The sequence below is a fragment of the Pagrus pagrus genome (assembly GCF_965226575.1).
Source record: "Pagrus pagrus genome assembly, chromosome: 3".
Taxonomy (NCBI): domain Eukaryota; kingdom Metazoa; phylum Chordata; class Actinopteri; order Spariformes; family Sparidae; genus Pagrus; species Pagrus pagrus.
This window is the reverse complement of record NC_140187.1, coordinates 16671026-16683729: the sequence shown is the minus strand read 5'-3', so window position 1 is coordinate 16683729 and position 12704 is coordinate 16671026. Positions and strand designations below refer to the sequence as shown.

General features: G+C 40.6%; 5 protein-coding genes across 8 annotated transcripts; 3 read left to right on the top strand and 2 right to left on the bottom strand.

Annotated features, from left to right (window-relative positions):
* The first annotated feature begins 50 nt into the window (after positions 1-50).
* tspo (translocator protein) lies at positions 51-3364 on the top strand. Of its 4 annotated transcripts, none has more exons than XM_084349817.1 (5): positions 51-138; positions 278-451; positions 2187-2362; positions 2458-2596; positions 2712-3364. In XM_084349817.1, the coding sequence occupies exons 3-5, from the start codon at positions 2190-2192 to the stop codon at positions 2883-2885; spliced, it is 486 nt and encodes a 161-aa protein (XP_084205943.1). In that variant the 5' UTR covers positions 51-138; positions 278-451; positions 2187-2189; the 3' UTR covers positions 2886-3364. The 4 variants fall into 4 exon arrangements, with proteins under 4 accessions (XP_084205943.1, XP_084205944.1, XP_084205942.1 ...); XM_084349818.1 differs by having other exon boundaries at positions 81-99; XM_084349816.1 differs by lacking the exon at positions 51-138 and having other exon boundaries at positions 273-451.
* A 684-nt stretch (positions 3365-4048) lies between these two features.
* On the bottom strand, positions 4049-6113 carry uqcc2 (ubiquinol-cytochrome c reductase complex assembly factor 2). The gene is made up of 4 exons (XM_084349819.1): positions 5973-6113; positions 4767-4841; positions 4310-4376; positions 4049-4225 (listed from the first exon to the last, which is right to left on the bottom strand). The coding sequence occupies exons 1-4, from the start codon at positions 6108-6110 to the stop codon at positions 4119-4121; spliced, it is 387 nt and encodes a 128-aa protein (XP_084205945.1). The 5' UTR covers positions 6111-6113; the 3' UTR covers positions 4049-4118.
* Positions 6114-6170: 57 nt separating this feature from the next.
* tomm6 (translocase of outer mitochondrial membrane 6 homolog (yeast)) lies at positions 6171-7170 on the top strand. Its single transcript, XM_084349820.1, has 3 exons — positions 6171-6356; positions 6713-6838; positions 7031-7170. The coding sequence occupies exons 1-2, from the start codon at positions 6259-6261 to the stop codon at positions 6807-6809; spliced, it is 195 nt and encodes a 64-aa protein (XP_084205946.1). The 5' UTR covers positions 6171-6258; the 3' UTR covers positions 6810-6838; positions 7031-7170.
* A 159-nt stretch (positions 7171-7329) lies between these two features.
* On the top strand, positions 7330-8206 carry cUnh1orf74 (chromosome Un C1orf74 homolog; the record flags this gene model as incomplete). The annotated part of the gene is made up of 1 exon (XM_084349807.1): positions 7330-8206. The coding sequence occupies one exon, from the start codon at positions 7330-7332 to the stop codon at positions 8119-8121; it is 792 nt and encodes a 263-aa protein (XP_084205933.1). The 3' UTR covers positions 8122-8206.
* Positions 8207-9232: 1026 nt separating this feature from the next.
* Positions 9233-12635, bottom strand: sirt4 (sirtuin 4). Its single transcript, XM_084349806.1, has 4 exons — positions 12492-12635; positions 11101-11585; positions 10451-10745; positions 9233-10353 (listed from the first exon to the last, which is right to left on the bottom strand). The coding sequence occupies exons 2-4, from the start codon at positions 11583-11585 to the stop codon at positions 10201-10203; spliced, it is 933 nt and encodes a 310-aa protein (XP_084205932.1). The 5' UTR covers positions 12492-12635; the 3' UTR covers positions 9233-10200.
* Positions 12636-12704: the final 69 nt, after the last annotated feature.

Below are 12704 nucleotides of genomic sequence, written 5' to 3'. Positions count from 1 at the left end.
TGTGTAATCTTTGCTGTCGCCTATCCAGTCACGTATCCAGCTGTGTGTGTTTTGTAAGCAACAAGGAAATGTGTCATTTCTGGCCAAGCAGGAGATTGGGTAACAACAGCGAGTACATCTTGTGACCTTTGGACCTCGGTAGCGTTATAAAACATATTTATTGAGCTACCGAAATACGGAGCTGACCGTCAGTCTCCTCTTGAGTTTGTCCTGGCGACCAATCGTTGCTAACCACGCCTCGACGTCACAGTGTTTGTTTGTGTGTGTGTCGGTGCAGGGAGCGTCTGAGGAATGTGTTACTGGCCACACTGATAAGACAGCCCTGCCCGCTCAACACGCTTATATCACAATACAGCAGCATGCCTGAGGACTCCACTGTAGGTGTGTAGTCCGAGAGAGCGACACACGTATTGTACACTACTGTGCGGAGGAGCTAACAACTGAGTGACGGGTGAGTTAAGTAACGTGTGACAGCTTTGACCTTGCGTTACCTCCGTGCAATAATAAGGCAGTAAAATTAGCTTCAGCGGTAAGTTTGAAAACCATGTTTTTCCGCATGAAAAAGAAAGAAAAGACAAATTAGCTTCACATTTGCATCATTTGCTGTTACCGTGAGACGTTATTGCATAAACCGCCAGTCGCGTGACCACACGTGTTAGCCATTTTTATTTTGTTTTACTACGTTTTGGGTGCATTTTCATACATTTCAAAGACTATTGGTTTTTTTTTTATTTTCAAGACAGCATGAAAATCAGCTTCTAAGAAACATGAAACTTCCTGTACTTCAATGAATCTTCCGGTCAGTATGCACTTAAACTTGAAACATCATCACAGTAATGATATGTGACAAAAGCTAGAGAAGTTAGACCTTTACCGTCCTACATTGTGTATATTTATTTTGTATTTCACCTTTACTTAACCAAGGAACCTAAAAGAGAAGGAAGGGTCATTACCTCATTGAATAATGCTTTGGGGCCAGACTGTGGTGCCTGTTGTATTGAAGTCTATGGGAGATGCATGGAGAAACATACTAAAACCCAACATATATACAACGTATGACTTCTGATGAAGAAATGCCTTCAGAAAATGAAAGACTGCACTTCAGAGAGTAGGTTAACCACTGATTTTTTTTATTGACATGTTATTCCTTTACTCAAATTTGTGCAGGAAAACCTGTTTGCAGTGTAAGTGCAGTCTCATCAGTCAGACCTGCCTCGTTTAATCACAATATTTTCAGTCATGACAATCATTTGGGGGTTAACATCAGTGGCTAACCTGCTCTCTGAAGTGTGGTCTTTAATTTTCTGGAGGCATTTCTTCATCAGAAGTCATACAATGTAGATATGTTGGGTTGAAGTGTATTTCTCCATGCATAACTCCAATACAACTGTCACCAGTCTGGCCCCAAAGGAAGATTCAGTAACTTATCGCCCCTTCCTCCTTTTTTAAATGCCATTGAGATAAAGATGTCTTTTACAAGACAAACCTGGGCAAAGATAGCAGCTGTATTGAAGTCACAACATAATAAAATGCAACGTATAAATCATGATATACAGATTATATACGGAAGGTTTGCAGAAAGTCTGGGTCATTTTACACCCAGGAAATCAAACTTTTTTGGCTTTCTTCAGTGGGGCTCCACCTCTGATGCTGTCATGTGTTCCCTAATCAAATCAATCCTGCCAGTTTTTTTAGTTTGCAACACATCATGGAGTGAGAAAAGACAGCAAACAATAGATGGGCCACCGATGAAGTACAGTCGTCATTGTATAGTCGTGTACAAAAATGACTTGTCAAAACAGCCATAGCATTTTCGTATGTCAGTGGACTAATTTGCCTAATCATTGCGGGCTGAAAAAACCTTTCACTTCCCACAACTGAAAAGCAGTTTCTGGGACTAAAACTTCTGGGTCCTTTTGGTGTAAACCTGGCGTTTTGGTCACTCTCACCGTTCTCATTGTTGTTTTTGGCCATAGCAAGCAGCTGTTTTCAGTGAAAAAGCCTTAAATACCCAGGATATTACTAGGATAGTAAGAGTATGAATCTGACCAGACGATTTTCCATACGTTTTAATAATCAGTGCCGCTGACACCTTTTAATCATTCCCGAAAAAGTTTTTTGCTGACGTTTGATACCCAGCCCTACCAGACGTTTAACAGCTATGATGTGCTGTACTCTTATCTCAGAACATGTGGCTGCCATTGGTTGGAATGACTGCCCTGCCGCACATCGGCGGGCTGTATGGCGGTTACATCACACGCAAAGAGGTGAAGACTTGGTACCCAACCCTGCAGAGACCATCATGGCGCCCACCAAATGCAGCATTCCCCATAGTGTGGACCTGTCTGTATACAGGCATGGGGTAAGCATCATCTTGACTGGGTTCTGCAGCCTGTTGTTCTCTGTGATGCAACTTCCTTCTCTAAATTATCTTGTTTTTAAAATGTTGTCATGCAGGTATGGCTCCTACCTGGTGTGGAAGGAGCTGGGGGGTTTTACTGAGGATGCACTGGTTCCACTGGGACTTTATGGGCTGCAGCTAGCTCTGAACTGGGCCTGGACTCCGATTTTCTTTGGCGCACACAAGCTGAAATGGGTAAGTTAACATCGCAAACATCATTTTTCTTTTAACTGGGAAATCAAATAGGATTATGAGGGGCATAGCAAGTGTGACCGCTTTGTGTTTATTTAACACTCTCTGTCCAATCCAGGCCCTCATTGAGATCATGATGCTCACTGGGACTGTCGGCGCCACCATGGTGTCTTGGTATTCCATCAGCCGCACCGCCACTCTCCTGATGGCCCCCTACCTGTCCTGGCTGTGCCTCGCCACCTCCCTCAACTACTGCATATGGAGAGACAACCCAGAGAAGAAGGAAGAGTAGGATACAGTTCTGTGTGCTTTGTAACCAGCTACTTACATTTGGAATAATTTGAATCTCTGAGGGTTAATATTGAAATATCAGCTCATCAAAGGCCAGTCAATATCTTCAAACATGGCAGATTAATGTGGAAAAATTATTTAAAAAGTCATGAGGTAATTGAGAAGACGTTTTCTTATATTTTGTCGAGCAGACTTGTTAGTTTACAGTCATGTGCAGCATATTACACTAGAGCAGATGTGTCTGATCATAGCTTGAATGTTCAGACTGTGGAATAACCTGCCTCTGATCTGAACAAACAGATCCCTAATTTTAAAAAAGTGCATTCATTCAAAGCTCTTAAATTGCCAGAATAGCATTTAAGTCAATGTTCGTGTGTATTTCAAATAAAGTGTAACACTGCAATTACTTGCCTTTTTTATATGAAGAAATGTTCCATGTGTGCTATAAAAGAACTAAAATAAAGATTTCTATCCTGTTTATCATGATAGTGACTATTCATTCAGTCACAGTTGGCCACCAAATGAAGTCACAGTATATCTGCAGTGCGGTGAACAAACACTGGTATCACATTTGTTGTCAATATCTGCAAAGGCCCTGAGATAATGTATCAGAATTGATATTGGTGGATAGAAAGTTGAAATAGTGCATCCCAGAATTTGGACAATATAGCAAAGACCTACTCGTGGGGTGGATGCAGCCCTTTAAAGCATTATTATGTAGGAATTGGCATTTTGTGCAATTTACCACCGGCCACAGTTTGAGTGCAACACCGCTGTAGTAAATACAAGTCCTAGTTCTGTAACAATTTGTCAGACGTAATGTATGTGCTAACTACAATCAAAACTCATTATGTCATAACAGTGTTATGAGTTGGAAAGGTGAAGTAAACATGTATGTAATGCTGTGATCCCCCCTCACTGAAGTTACATAGTGCAGAAACAAGTGATGGGGGGGTAAAGTGGCTGAGACAGACATGGCGTCTGTCACCCTATTACAGGTGGTTCAAGACACTGAACCATCAACATGATTTTGATATAAGAAAATCCAATAATGTATAAAGTATTTTAATCTAATTTATGTTTGTGAAGGTAATTACTCTCCAATCACCCTTCTCTTCACATTCTGCGTCTGCGGCAGTAAATCATAAAAATAACAACAGTCTGTAAAGATACCAACAATAAGCTTTAATTTTATACATGCATTGAGAAAAGAACAGAAAGGAAAGGAGGGGAGTTATTTTTCAGGAGCTTTCTCTGGAACGTCTTCTTGCGATTTGGAGAATCTCTCCATTAACGTCTTCCACAAACCCTTTTTTTCCTCGTCCATCTGTTGCACGTTCCCTGGACAATGAAAGAATAAAATAACTGTAATAAAAGTGTGTTTCATAAATAGCCGTAAACATAAATGTTGCAGTGGGTCTGTACCTGATAAAAGCAGTTTACACTCTTCCACTGTAACTCCAGTAAAGCTTGTGTCTCGTACACGAGGAAACTGTAACAGACACAAAGACATAATTACATGACATGATACATTTTCTGCATAATTTTCATGTTTAAAACCTAAAGAAAAATGTTAAATGCACTGTACTGTATTACAGTGCTGCTAAATGTTAATGGGACACTGGTTAAGAGAGAAATTGTTTTATCATCATCTTCCATAGGATGAATGCTATAAAGTAACTGCCATAAGGTCTTTACAGTCTTTAACATGATGGAGAAGTTCACCCTTAGCTGATATATTTGATGCTACAGACAGCTCTGGAGGGGAAAGGTATGTTTTAATGTATATTTTAGGTAAGGAGGTAATAAATTAATTGATGCATAAATACAGCAGATACAGTTACAGAAGTACATAAAATATGTGAACATATTCTGTACTTACTCTTTGTTTGTACACATTGGTGTTAATGCGGGCCAAACTTTCATACATCTGGTCACATTTCTCTGGATCCTGGATCTGATGGGAAAAACATTGACAGGATAAGTGTCACATAATAGGAATTTCTCATCGAGTACAATGTGAACTGCTACAAATATTGAACTTAAAGGTAAATACCAACTATAACTGGACCAACACATTGGCAGTCTGATATTATCAGCTGATTTAAAGCGTATTACAGATGCATTTATACAGACATTTTGGCCAATAAATAACAAGAACTTGGAATATGATACAGTATACTGTTGTTTATGTTAAAAAAGAATATTAGGGTATATTAATTTTGTAAAAGCTTTACAGCAGCAATAACATCAGAAATCTCAGATACCAGTCCTACAATAATAATTAGCTGTTAATGAAATTTAGCTGTGTAAAAATAAAATAACAAATACAGCCTGACCAATATACTGGCTGGTGGACATTATCGGCTGATATTGGTCTACCACAGATATATCGGTGTGGGTGTATATGTTGTCCGATATGAATGAGAGAATTTGATGCAAAAAAAAGATGCTCAGGGTAATTTACAATTATTAAATTCACAGTGAAGTTTACCGTTTCAGTGCTCTGATATCAATCAAGTTTGCTAAACTGTAAAATATCTTTCCTTCCTTGCACATCTTTGTCTCAGGTGTTTGATATCCACATGAGAGGGATGAGTGCAAAAATGTATGAACAACAGCTGATGTATTCATCTTGGAAATTTTGACTCCCTCCCCAAAAATCAAGCATTGGTCAGGTTCTGATAATGGTATTAGAGAAAATAGCAATAGTTACAATTGTACATACAATAGCATGAGGAGCATTAAAATACCTTAAAACTTTACCTAAAATCTTTCTTTAGCCACTTATGAAAGTTTACATAATCAAACTGCCTTGCTATCAGGTTCACTTACATTTGTGATAGTGTACCAATTAAAGTACATTAGCATTTGCATTGACATTAGCATTAGCACCACTATTGTTGCATTTCTAATGTTTAACTGAATCATCTGTCAGACCAGGCGAGGGTTAGGCAAGGTCGACGGCTGTCGGCTCTCTTATCCCCGGCTGTCCTGCTCACGGTTATCCACTTAGCTAGCTTAGCTCGGTGTGTTACGTAGCCTAGCAGAGGGACAGCCGTGTCTTGTGTCAGTTAAACTACAGTACCTGTGTGTTTTCACCCTCACGGAAGGCTACGGCTACTTTCTGCCGCAGAAACGTCCCCAAATCACGGCCTTTCTTGAACTCGTCCCGCGGCCATTCCTCACACAGCTTCAGGAACCGACGGTACCTGGTAGCTGACATCTTTGGACTTATGCTAATCGACTTGTGTAAGGACGTCTGAAGTTTGAGCTTTATCGCGCACCGTACTTGTGTCACATCTAAACTCGTCCCCCTCCTGTCTGTTCTCCTCGTTGCTGCTGCTCCTGTCGATACACTGCACGTTAGCAAGATGAACGGATCAAACGGCAAAAAGAGCTCTTCCCCCGGGGTGATGGAGTGGATCGGTTCAGCGTGTCGGTTCGCTACAGACAGAAACGACTTCAGAAGGTGAGCTAATATTAATACAATCATTTGTTTGACCTGTGTGGTCGTTAGCCGTGAAGCTAACGTTAGCTCATGGTGCGCCGGAGGGATTTGTCCTTGCCTCGTTCAGCCTCTTTCGCATTTCTGGACTTGTCAAACCCCAAATCCTAAAGTCCTTTTAACTGTACGAGCATAGAGAACCGATACACAAGACTTGTTTTTGTCCCCTGGGAGGTTAACCTGATTATAGTCACTGGGCAATATTTTTTTCTATTTTTAGTGACCATTAGAATTGTGTTTGTTTCTTTTGTGCTGATTGTTTAAAGTGTTAATCTTGTAAGATTACTTGTGGCTAATGTAAAATTATGTCATTTTTAAAGGAATCTTCTGGTCAACCTGGGCTTGTTTGCAGCTGGTGTTTGGGTTGCAAGAAACCTCTCAGATTTTGACCTGATGGCTCCCCAGCCTGTGACATAAGCTGGTTATAACATGAAACCAGGATGATGGTGAGATCATCTCTTTTACTTGATCCAGTGGGAGGTGATGTCCATTTACATCTAGTTTACATTACTAATAAACAAACTTATGAAATTGGAATTTAACATCAAAACGTCTGCTACATGTGTGCAGTTCGTATGCGGACCTATGTCAGAGTTGCTTTTAAATAATCGTCATGATTTTGTTTTTGTTCTTTTCAGGTGTCTTGGACCAACAAAGAAGAACAAGGACATGAATAAATGATGATGAAACTTTTTTTTTACACATTTAAAACAAACATCCTGCTGTCCTGAATTAACTTCTTGTTTCTGTAGAATAACTTGCTTCATGTCATCGTGGCCTGAAGAGAACTAATTACATTAAATCAGAATCTTTGTTCTTGTTGTTGTTGACCCATAGAAAAGCTGTAATTTAATTTTATTATTCTCAAAAACATGTCTAATCGCTGAAGTGTATTATTGTTACATTTGTCTATTTGAATGGTGTGATTTCTGCAGCCATGTCCACTCAGGAGCTCTTTGTTGCTGCAGCTCGTAAATGTCTGTCTGCTGGTAGGAAATCTCTCTCTGTCCCTCAGAGTCTGGAGCTGGCTGCTCAGGTCTCGGCTGTTGATTTGGGATTGAAACCAGCTTTATTGTATGACAGCAACAGCGCCAGTGCAGATCAGGTGCAGCAGTATTTGAGCTCTTTGCAGTCTTCCCAGCTCGTGTCTAGATCACTCCTCACACTGGATTTAAACGGAAACGCTCTCATCGTGAACTCAGTTGCAGTCAGGTCAAATGTAGAACAGCTGATTCATGACGGCAGCTTGGCCGTGATTGATGTGTGCCACTCGCTGGAGGAGCCCACAGTCACTGATCCGCTCAGAGGAGAGCTGAAGAGCATGATACAAGATTTACTGCTGCTCCTGAAAGGGTTCGAACATCTGAAAGAAGATGAGAAACCTCATTATGCCGGAGAGAAATCAGAGGAATGGAACCTGTGCACAGTGTTTGGCGTTTTATTGGGTTACCCTGTCACTTACTGGTTTGATCAGAACAAGAGCTTTGAAAACTGTCTGTCCATGACTCCCCTGATGGTGACTACAGCTTCAGCAACATGGCAGGCGGACTCCGCAGAGCACAAGTGTCTTCTGTACTCCTTCAGCATCCCGGCTGTTCTGCTTCAAGTGACGCAGCCCAACCTGGAAAACTGGAAGCTTCGTTTACAGGAAAGATTTCAGCAGCAAAACGTCCTCAAGGATCTCACCATTTGTCAGTCCACAGTCACTCTGCCCTCTGTCTGTTTGTGATGCTAGCAGCATACTTTTGTCATGACGATAAACTAATGTTTGTTTACTTTATCACTTCATTAAAGTATGTCAGAACAGCTGTTTATTTCTGAATGTGTTGTGGTATTTTACTGCACATACACGACCTTTCTGACAAGTAATGGATTAAAGAGACTAAGGGAGCGTTATTTTTGTCAGATCGTGATTCATATCAGAGGAGAACGACAGAGATTCCACAGATGTTTTCAAAGTCTAGAAAGTAATCAGTGTTTATACTCTGGTATATAAAATATTACCAACTGTAACGTATGAAGACAACAAGGTCATACACTTATTAGAACAATTAATTTGAGATTCTATGTAATAGAACAAAGCTTTGTTTTGGATTCCTATATAGACTGAATCCAGTCTGAAAACATTATATTAAAACTCAATAATTGCTCAGTAAGCTTCACAACACTAATTAATTCAACAAAAGGATTCATTTTATTAGCTGTAAGGTGTTGAACAACTACATTGGTCACATTTTGTGTTGTGCAAAAGACTTCTGTACAGTACGACTGAACTTAAAGGTGCAATATGTAATTTTGGAAAAATAAAATTCTAATCAGAAGAGAAAGATCTTCACTGATTGATTTTTATGCCTAAAAAAACCCTCTTCATTATCATGACCGTATAAACTGACCTTAAAGGACAACACAAGTTCATTCTGTCTTACTTTGTGGCTAGAAAGGTGGTAGGGTCCGTCAAATATAAACAAACAGTGTTCTGGGGGCCTTATTTCCTCCGAGAACAGCTTGTTTATTCAGTTATATCAGTTTGTATTACTTCATTAATATTGTAAATGGTACATTTCTGAGTTTGGGTTTATTTTCCAAAACTACACAGTGCCCCTTTAACCTGCAGACAAGATCAGAATTTCTTTATTGTAGTAGCTTTGACATAAATTGATGTGCGATTAATGATGGGTGGTGTCAGGGCACCAATTTATCACATCATCTCCAGTTGTGTTAAAGATCACACTGACAAATGGTGAAGATGTAACAGAATGCAAATATTACGTTTGGTTCAATGTGCCCCTCACAACATTACACCAGACATTTGTAAAGACTGATATGATGAAGTCCAAAAGTAAAAAGTTAATACACAAAACAATGTTTATTTTAAATCATGTAGAACAGAAAATAACATGATTTTAGCTTGACATTTCAAACACTAACATTTGCATCTGTCTGAAAACACAGTTTATAGTCTTCAGCCTCTTTAACAGTTAATTGTTCACAAAATGATAAAAGGTCCATTCTGTTGACTATGTTAGCGTTTTGTGTACTGCTCAAAAATCTGAGCATCATTTTATAAAAACATGAGGCTGATCCTCTCTAAGATGAGCAAATCCCACCCTTTAAAAACCAGCTGATTGCACCATATTTTCTATACTCTTCACTGTGTCTTGAAAGTGTCGAGAACTTCACTCCTCTGTTACCTGCTTGCATCTCAACAAACATCTTGCGGTTTTATTTCACATACAAGAAGAAAGATGAACTGATTTGTCAGTACAGCAGCCTACTGTGTAACTGGCAGCTCGTTTAATTTAAATAAAAGTACCTGCTACAATGAACGGAGACGCACGTCGTGGCTTCAGCTTCCAGGTTGTCATTACACAGCTTTCATCTCAGGGCCTTCAGACAGTGAACCATGCTTGCTGTATCATCTGCTGTACAAACTTAAACCCACAGAGCGATGCTAACAGAACTAGTCTTTCTGTGTCTCCAAGGAGAGTCGTCATCTCTGATTTAGCTGAACAAAGATAACGATCCCCTGACACTGATCTGTTGTGAGCAAGGACGTTGTATTTCCAGGACAGGCACACTTTTGGGCAATGAACAATTTTAACATTCAACCGTTTCTGCATAAAATAGATGAGGTCAGTTTTTGACCTTTTTTGATAGTAGCAGCAAATTCTCCTGGCAGAGACGCGTAGAGGCTCCTGGACAAACAGCTGAGGTGGTCTGTATGTTGTTTATCTGTTTGAATCTGAGGTAGTTTTACAGAATTTTGACCAGCTTATTACAGAATATCTAAATTGTGTGTCCACGACAGTCAGAGAGGTTGAATGACTGACAGCACCTCACCACAGCGGCCGCTCACTTTCAGCTCGGCCAGGTGATCTGCCCTCGTGGGCCCGATGTTCAGGATGGCGACTGGCATCTTCCTGTCACCCGCTGCCAGTAAAAACCTGTATCCTGAATACACCTTGGGAAAAAACAGAAAGAGAAACAATTAAACAAAAAAATCCAGAGGAGCTGTGATGTAAGCAACATGAAGCTTCATACATTTCTCCAAAACCCACCTGTAACGAAGACCCCACGACCAGCACCGCATCGGACTCCGCCAGCCTGTCGTGCACAAACTGCACCGTCGCTTTGTTCACACTGTCTCCGAAAAACGTGACCTCAGGCTTCAGTATCCCTCCGCAGGCCTCACAGGAGGGAACCCTGAAGTGAAGGACCTGCTCGTCCTCGATGAAGACGTCACCGTCTGGGGCCACGCCGCCTGCCTGCGCGCTCCAGTCGGGGTTGAGTGCTAGAAATCGCTTCTGGAGCTCCGTCCTCGCTGAGATGCCACCACAGCCGAGACACATCACCCTGATGACGCAGACATGAACTCTATTATTTCATTTTTTAACACATTTTAGTGGATGTGTATGTGGATGGTGACTTAAAGGGTCAGTTCATCCAAATAACAAAACATGCTGTCTTTTTATTGCTTTCATTCTCTTAATTTTATTCATTTATATTGACATTTTGCATTTTGCATTGTGTCTTTTGTCTTCTTGTTTTAACTTTATCTTAACTTTGCTTGGACTTGGTTTTGCATCTGTTTGGGATTCTATTGTTAAATATTTCGATTGTTTAGATAAAATAAAACCAAAGACCACAATCTACCAAACAAACTATTAGAGCAGGTCCATGATGAATGTGTCAGATGATGTTTTCTCACCTGTGGGCGCAGCCGTGGAGCTCCGTCAGTCCTTTCTGTCCTGCCTTTGAATGAAGAGCATCCACATTCTGTGTCACCAGCCAGTGCAGCTTGCCTCTCTCCTCCCACCGCTGCAGGGCCTCGTGTGCAGAGTTCGGCTGATGGGAGGAGAAGTGCGGCCACCCGACAAAGTTTCTGGCCCAGTAGCGCTGACGGGACTTTGCGCTGCGGACGAACTCTGCGTGCTGCATGGGTCGTCTGTCAGTGCGAGCGTACAGCCCGACGCCCTCTGAGCGGTAGTCGGGGATCCCAGACTCTGTGGAGAGTCCAGCTCCAGTGATGACAAACAGGCGTCTGGCTCGGGTCACAAAGTCCTGCAGCAGCTCCAGGGATTGGAGGTCAGTGGTGCAGCAGGCGGGGACGAAGTTAACCACACCTGCAGGGGCTGAGGACGCCCTCCTTACAGGTGCTGTGTGAAGTGTGAGGATCCGTCGTGGCAATCTCATCTACAGGAAGACACACACAGTACTGATGATTATAAATGACACATGTAATTTAATTTTCTATCTTCTTCTCTGAGGGGCGGTGACAAGTCACTGCAAACTGTGAAAGATTACATGCAATAAGGATAATTTCTTGATTTTTAAAATATGTCAGTTTTAAAATGATGTAACTTTCTTTCATGATAAGCACTGCTGCCCTTCTAACTCATGAAAAGTGTCAGACACTTTTTTTGTATCTTTGATGTCTTAACTCCACTTTGTGTTGATCTTTTCTAGAGAATAAGAAATAAGCCTGCTCATTATATTTTTATATCCATTTTTATATATCCCATTTATTTTATTTTTCTTACACTTCATCAAGGTTGATTATTGTTCACCCTGTTTGATATTGTTTTTTATAAATATATATCCTATACGAGATATTGTATGTTTACTATGTGTCCCAAATGTTCAATAAATGTAAATAAAAACCACAAAAAATTAGTATAAGGGGAATAAGGCTATATTTTTTTTATTTTGTAGTAATCCAAAAGTGTACAGTGTACTTCTTTGTAACCCAGTGAATAACGTTACATATTACACAAACCGCTTTGTAATCTGTATCAGAGTACTGTGACCTAACGCTGACAGTAAAGTGAATGCTAGTCAGTTAGCTAAGAAGAAGAAGAACACGGCTTCATGCTTTGACACTCGTTTAACACAACCTTTAATTACACGATGTTATTATGAGAGTGAATGCCTAAAATATTGAATACAATAAACTAAATTATTAAAATATAGCAGGAAAGACGTGAGACAGTGACTGCAAACATGCACGTTTGAACCGGTAACTAACAAATTGCTAACGTTACAGTTACATTGTCAGCTAGCTAGCTTACTTTGTTTAGCTTCGTTATTCAGCTACTATACCTTATTCACGAGGCACAGCGGCAGCAACAGTTTATATTTTAGTGTAGGAACAAAGTCACAGCTGCGGCAAAGTGCTGGTTGAGTTACATGACAAACTACAACAAGGTGATATAAGATGGGAACCTTTGTCGGACTGTTACACTGACAGCAACCGGAAACATCGGGCTTTACGTAACACCATACACAGTCGCGGTGGAGTCTGGGAGTTGAAGT

Bases quoted from the DNA above. Each gene is read 5' to 3' on its own strand.
- tspo (XM_084349815.1), top strand. The intron at 2,363-2,457 runs GTAAGCATCATC...GTTGTCATGCAG, and splicing joins TGTCTGTATACAGGCATGGG to GTATGGCTCCTACCTGGTGT. The intron at 2,597-2,711 runs GTAAGTTAACAT...TGTCCAATCCAG, and splicing joins GCGCACACAAGCTGAAATGG to GCCCTCATTGAGATCATGAT.
- uqcc2 (XM_084349819.1), bottom strand. From the start codon at position 6,110: ATGTCAGCTACCAGGTACCGTCGGTTCCTGAAGCTGTGTGAGGAATGG. The intron at 4,842-5,972 runs GTACTGTAGTTT...TTTTCCCATCAG, and splicing joins GTGAGGGTGAAAACACACAG to ATCCAGGATCCAGAGAAATG. The intron at 4,377-4,766 runs GTAAGTACAGAA...TGTCTGTTACAG, and splicing joins CCAATGTGTACAAACAAAGA to TTTCCTCGTGTACGAGACAC.
- tomm6 (XM_084349820.1), top strand. From the start codon at position 6,259: ATGAACGGATCAAACGGCAAAAAGAGCTCTTCCCCCGGGGTGATGGAG. The intron at 6,357-6,712 runs GTGAGCTAATAT...TCATTTTTAAAG, and splicing joins GACAGAAACGACTTCAGAAG to GAATCTTCTGGTCAACCTGG.
- sirt4 (XM_084349806.1), bottom strand. From the start codon at position 11,585: ATGAGATTGCCACGACGGATCCTCACACTTCACACAGCACCTGTAAGG. The intron at 10,746-11,100 runs GTGAGAAAACAT...CTGCGTCATCAG, and splicing joins CTCCACGGCTGCGCCCACAG to GGTGATGTGTCTCGGCTGTG. The intron at 10,354-10,450 runs GTGGGTTTTGGA...TTTTTTCCCAAG, and splicing joins TCGTGGGGTCTTCGTTACAG to GTGTATTCAGGATACAGGTT.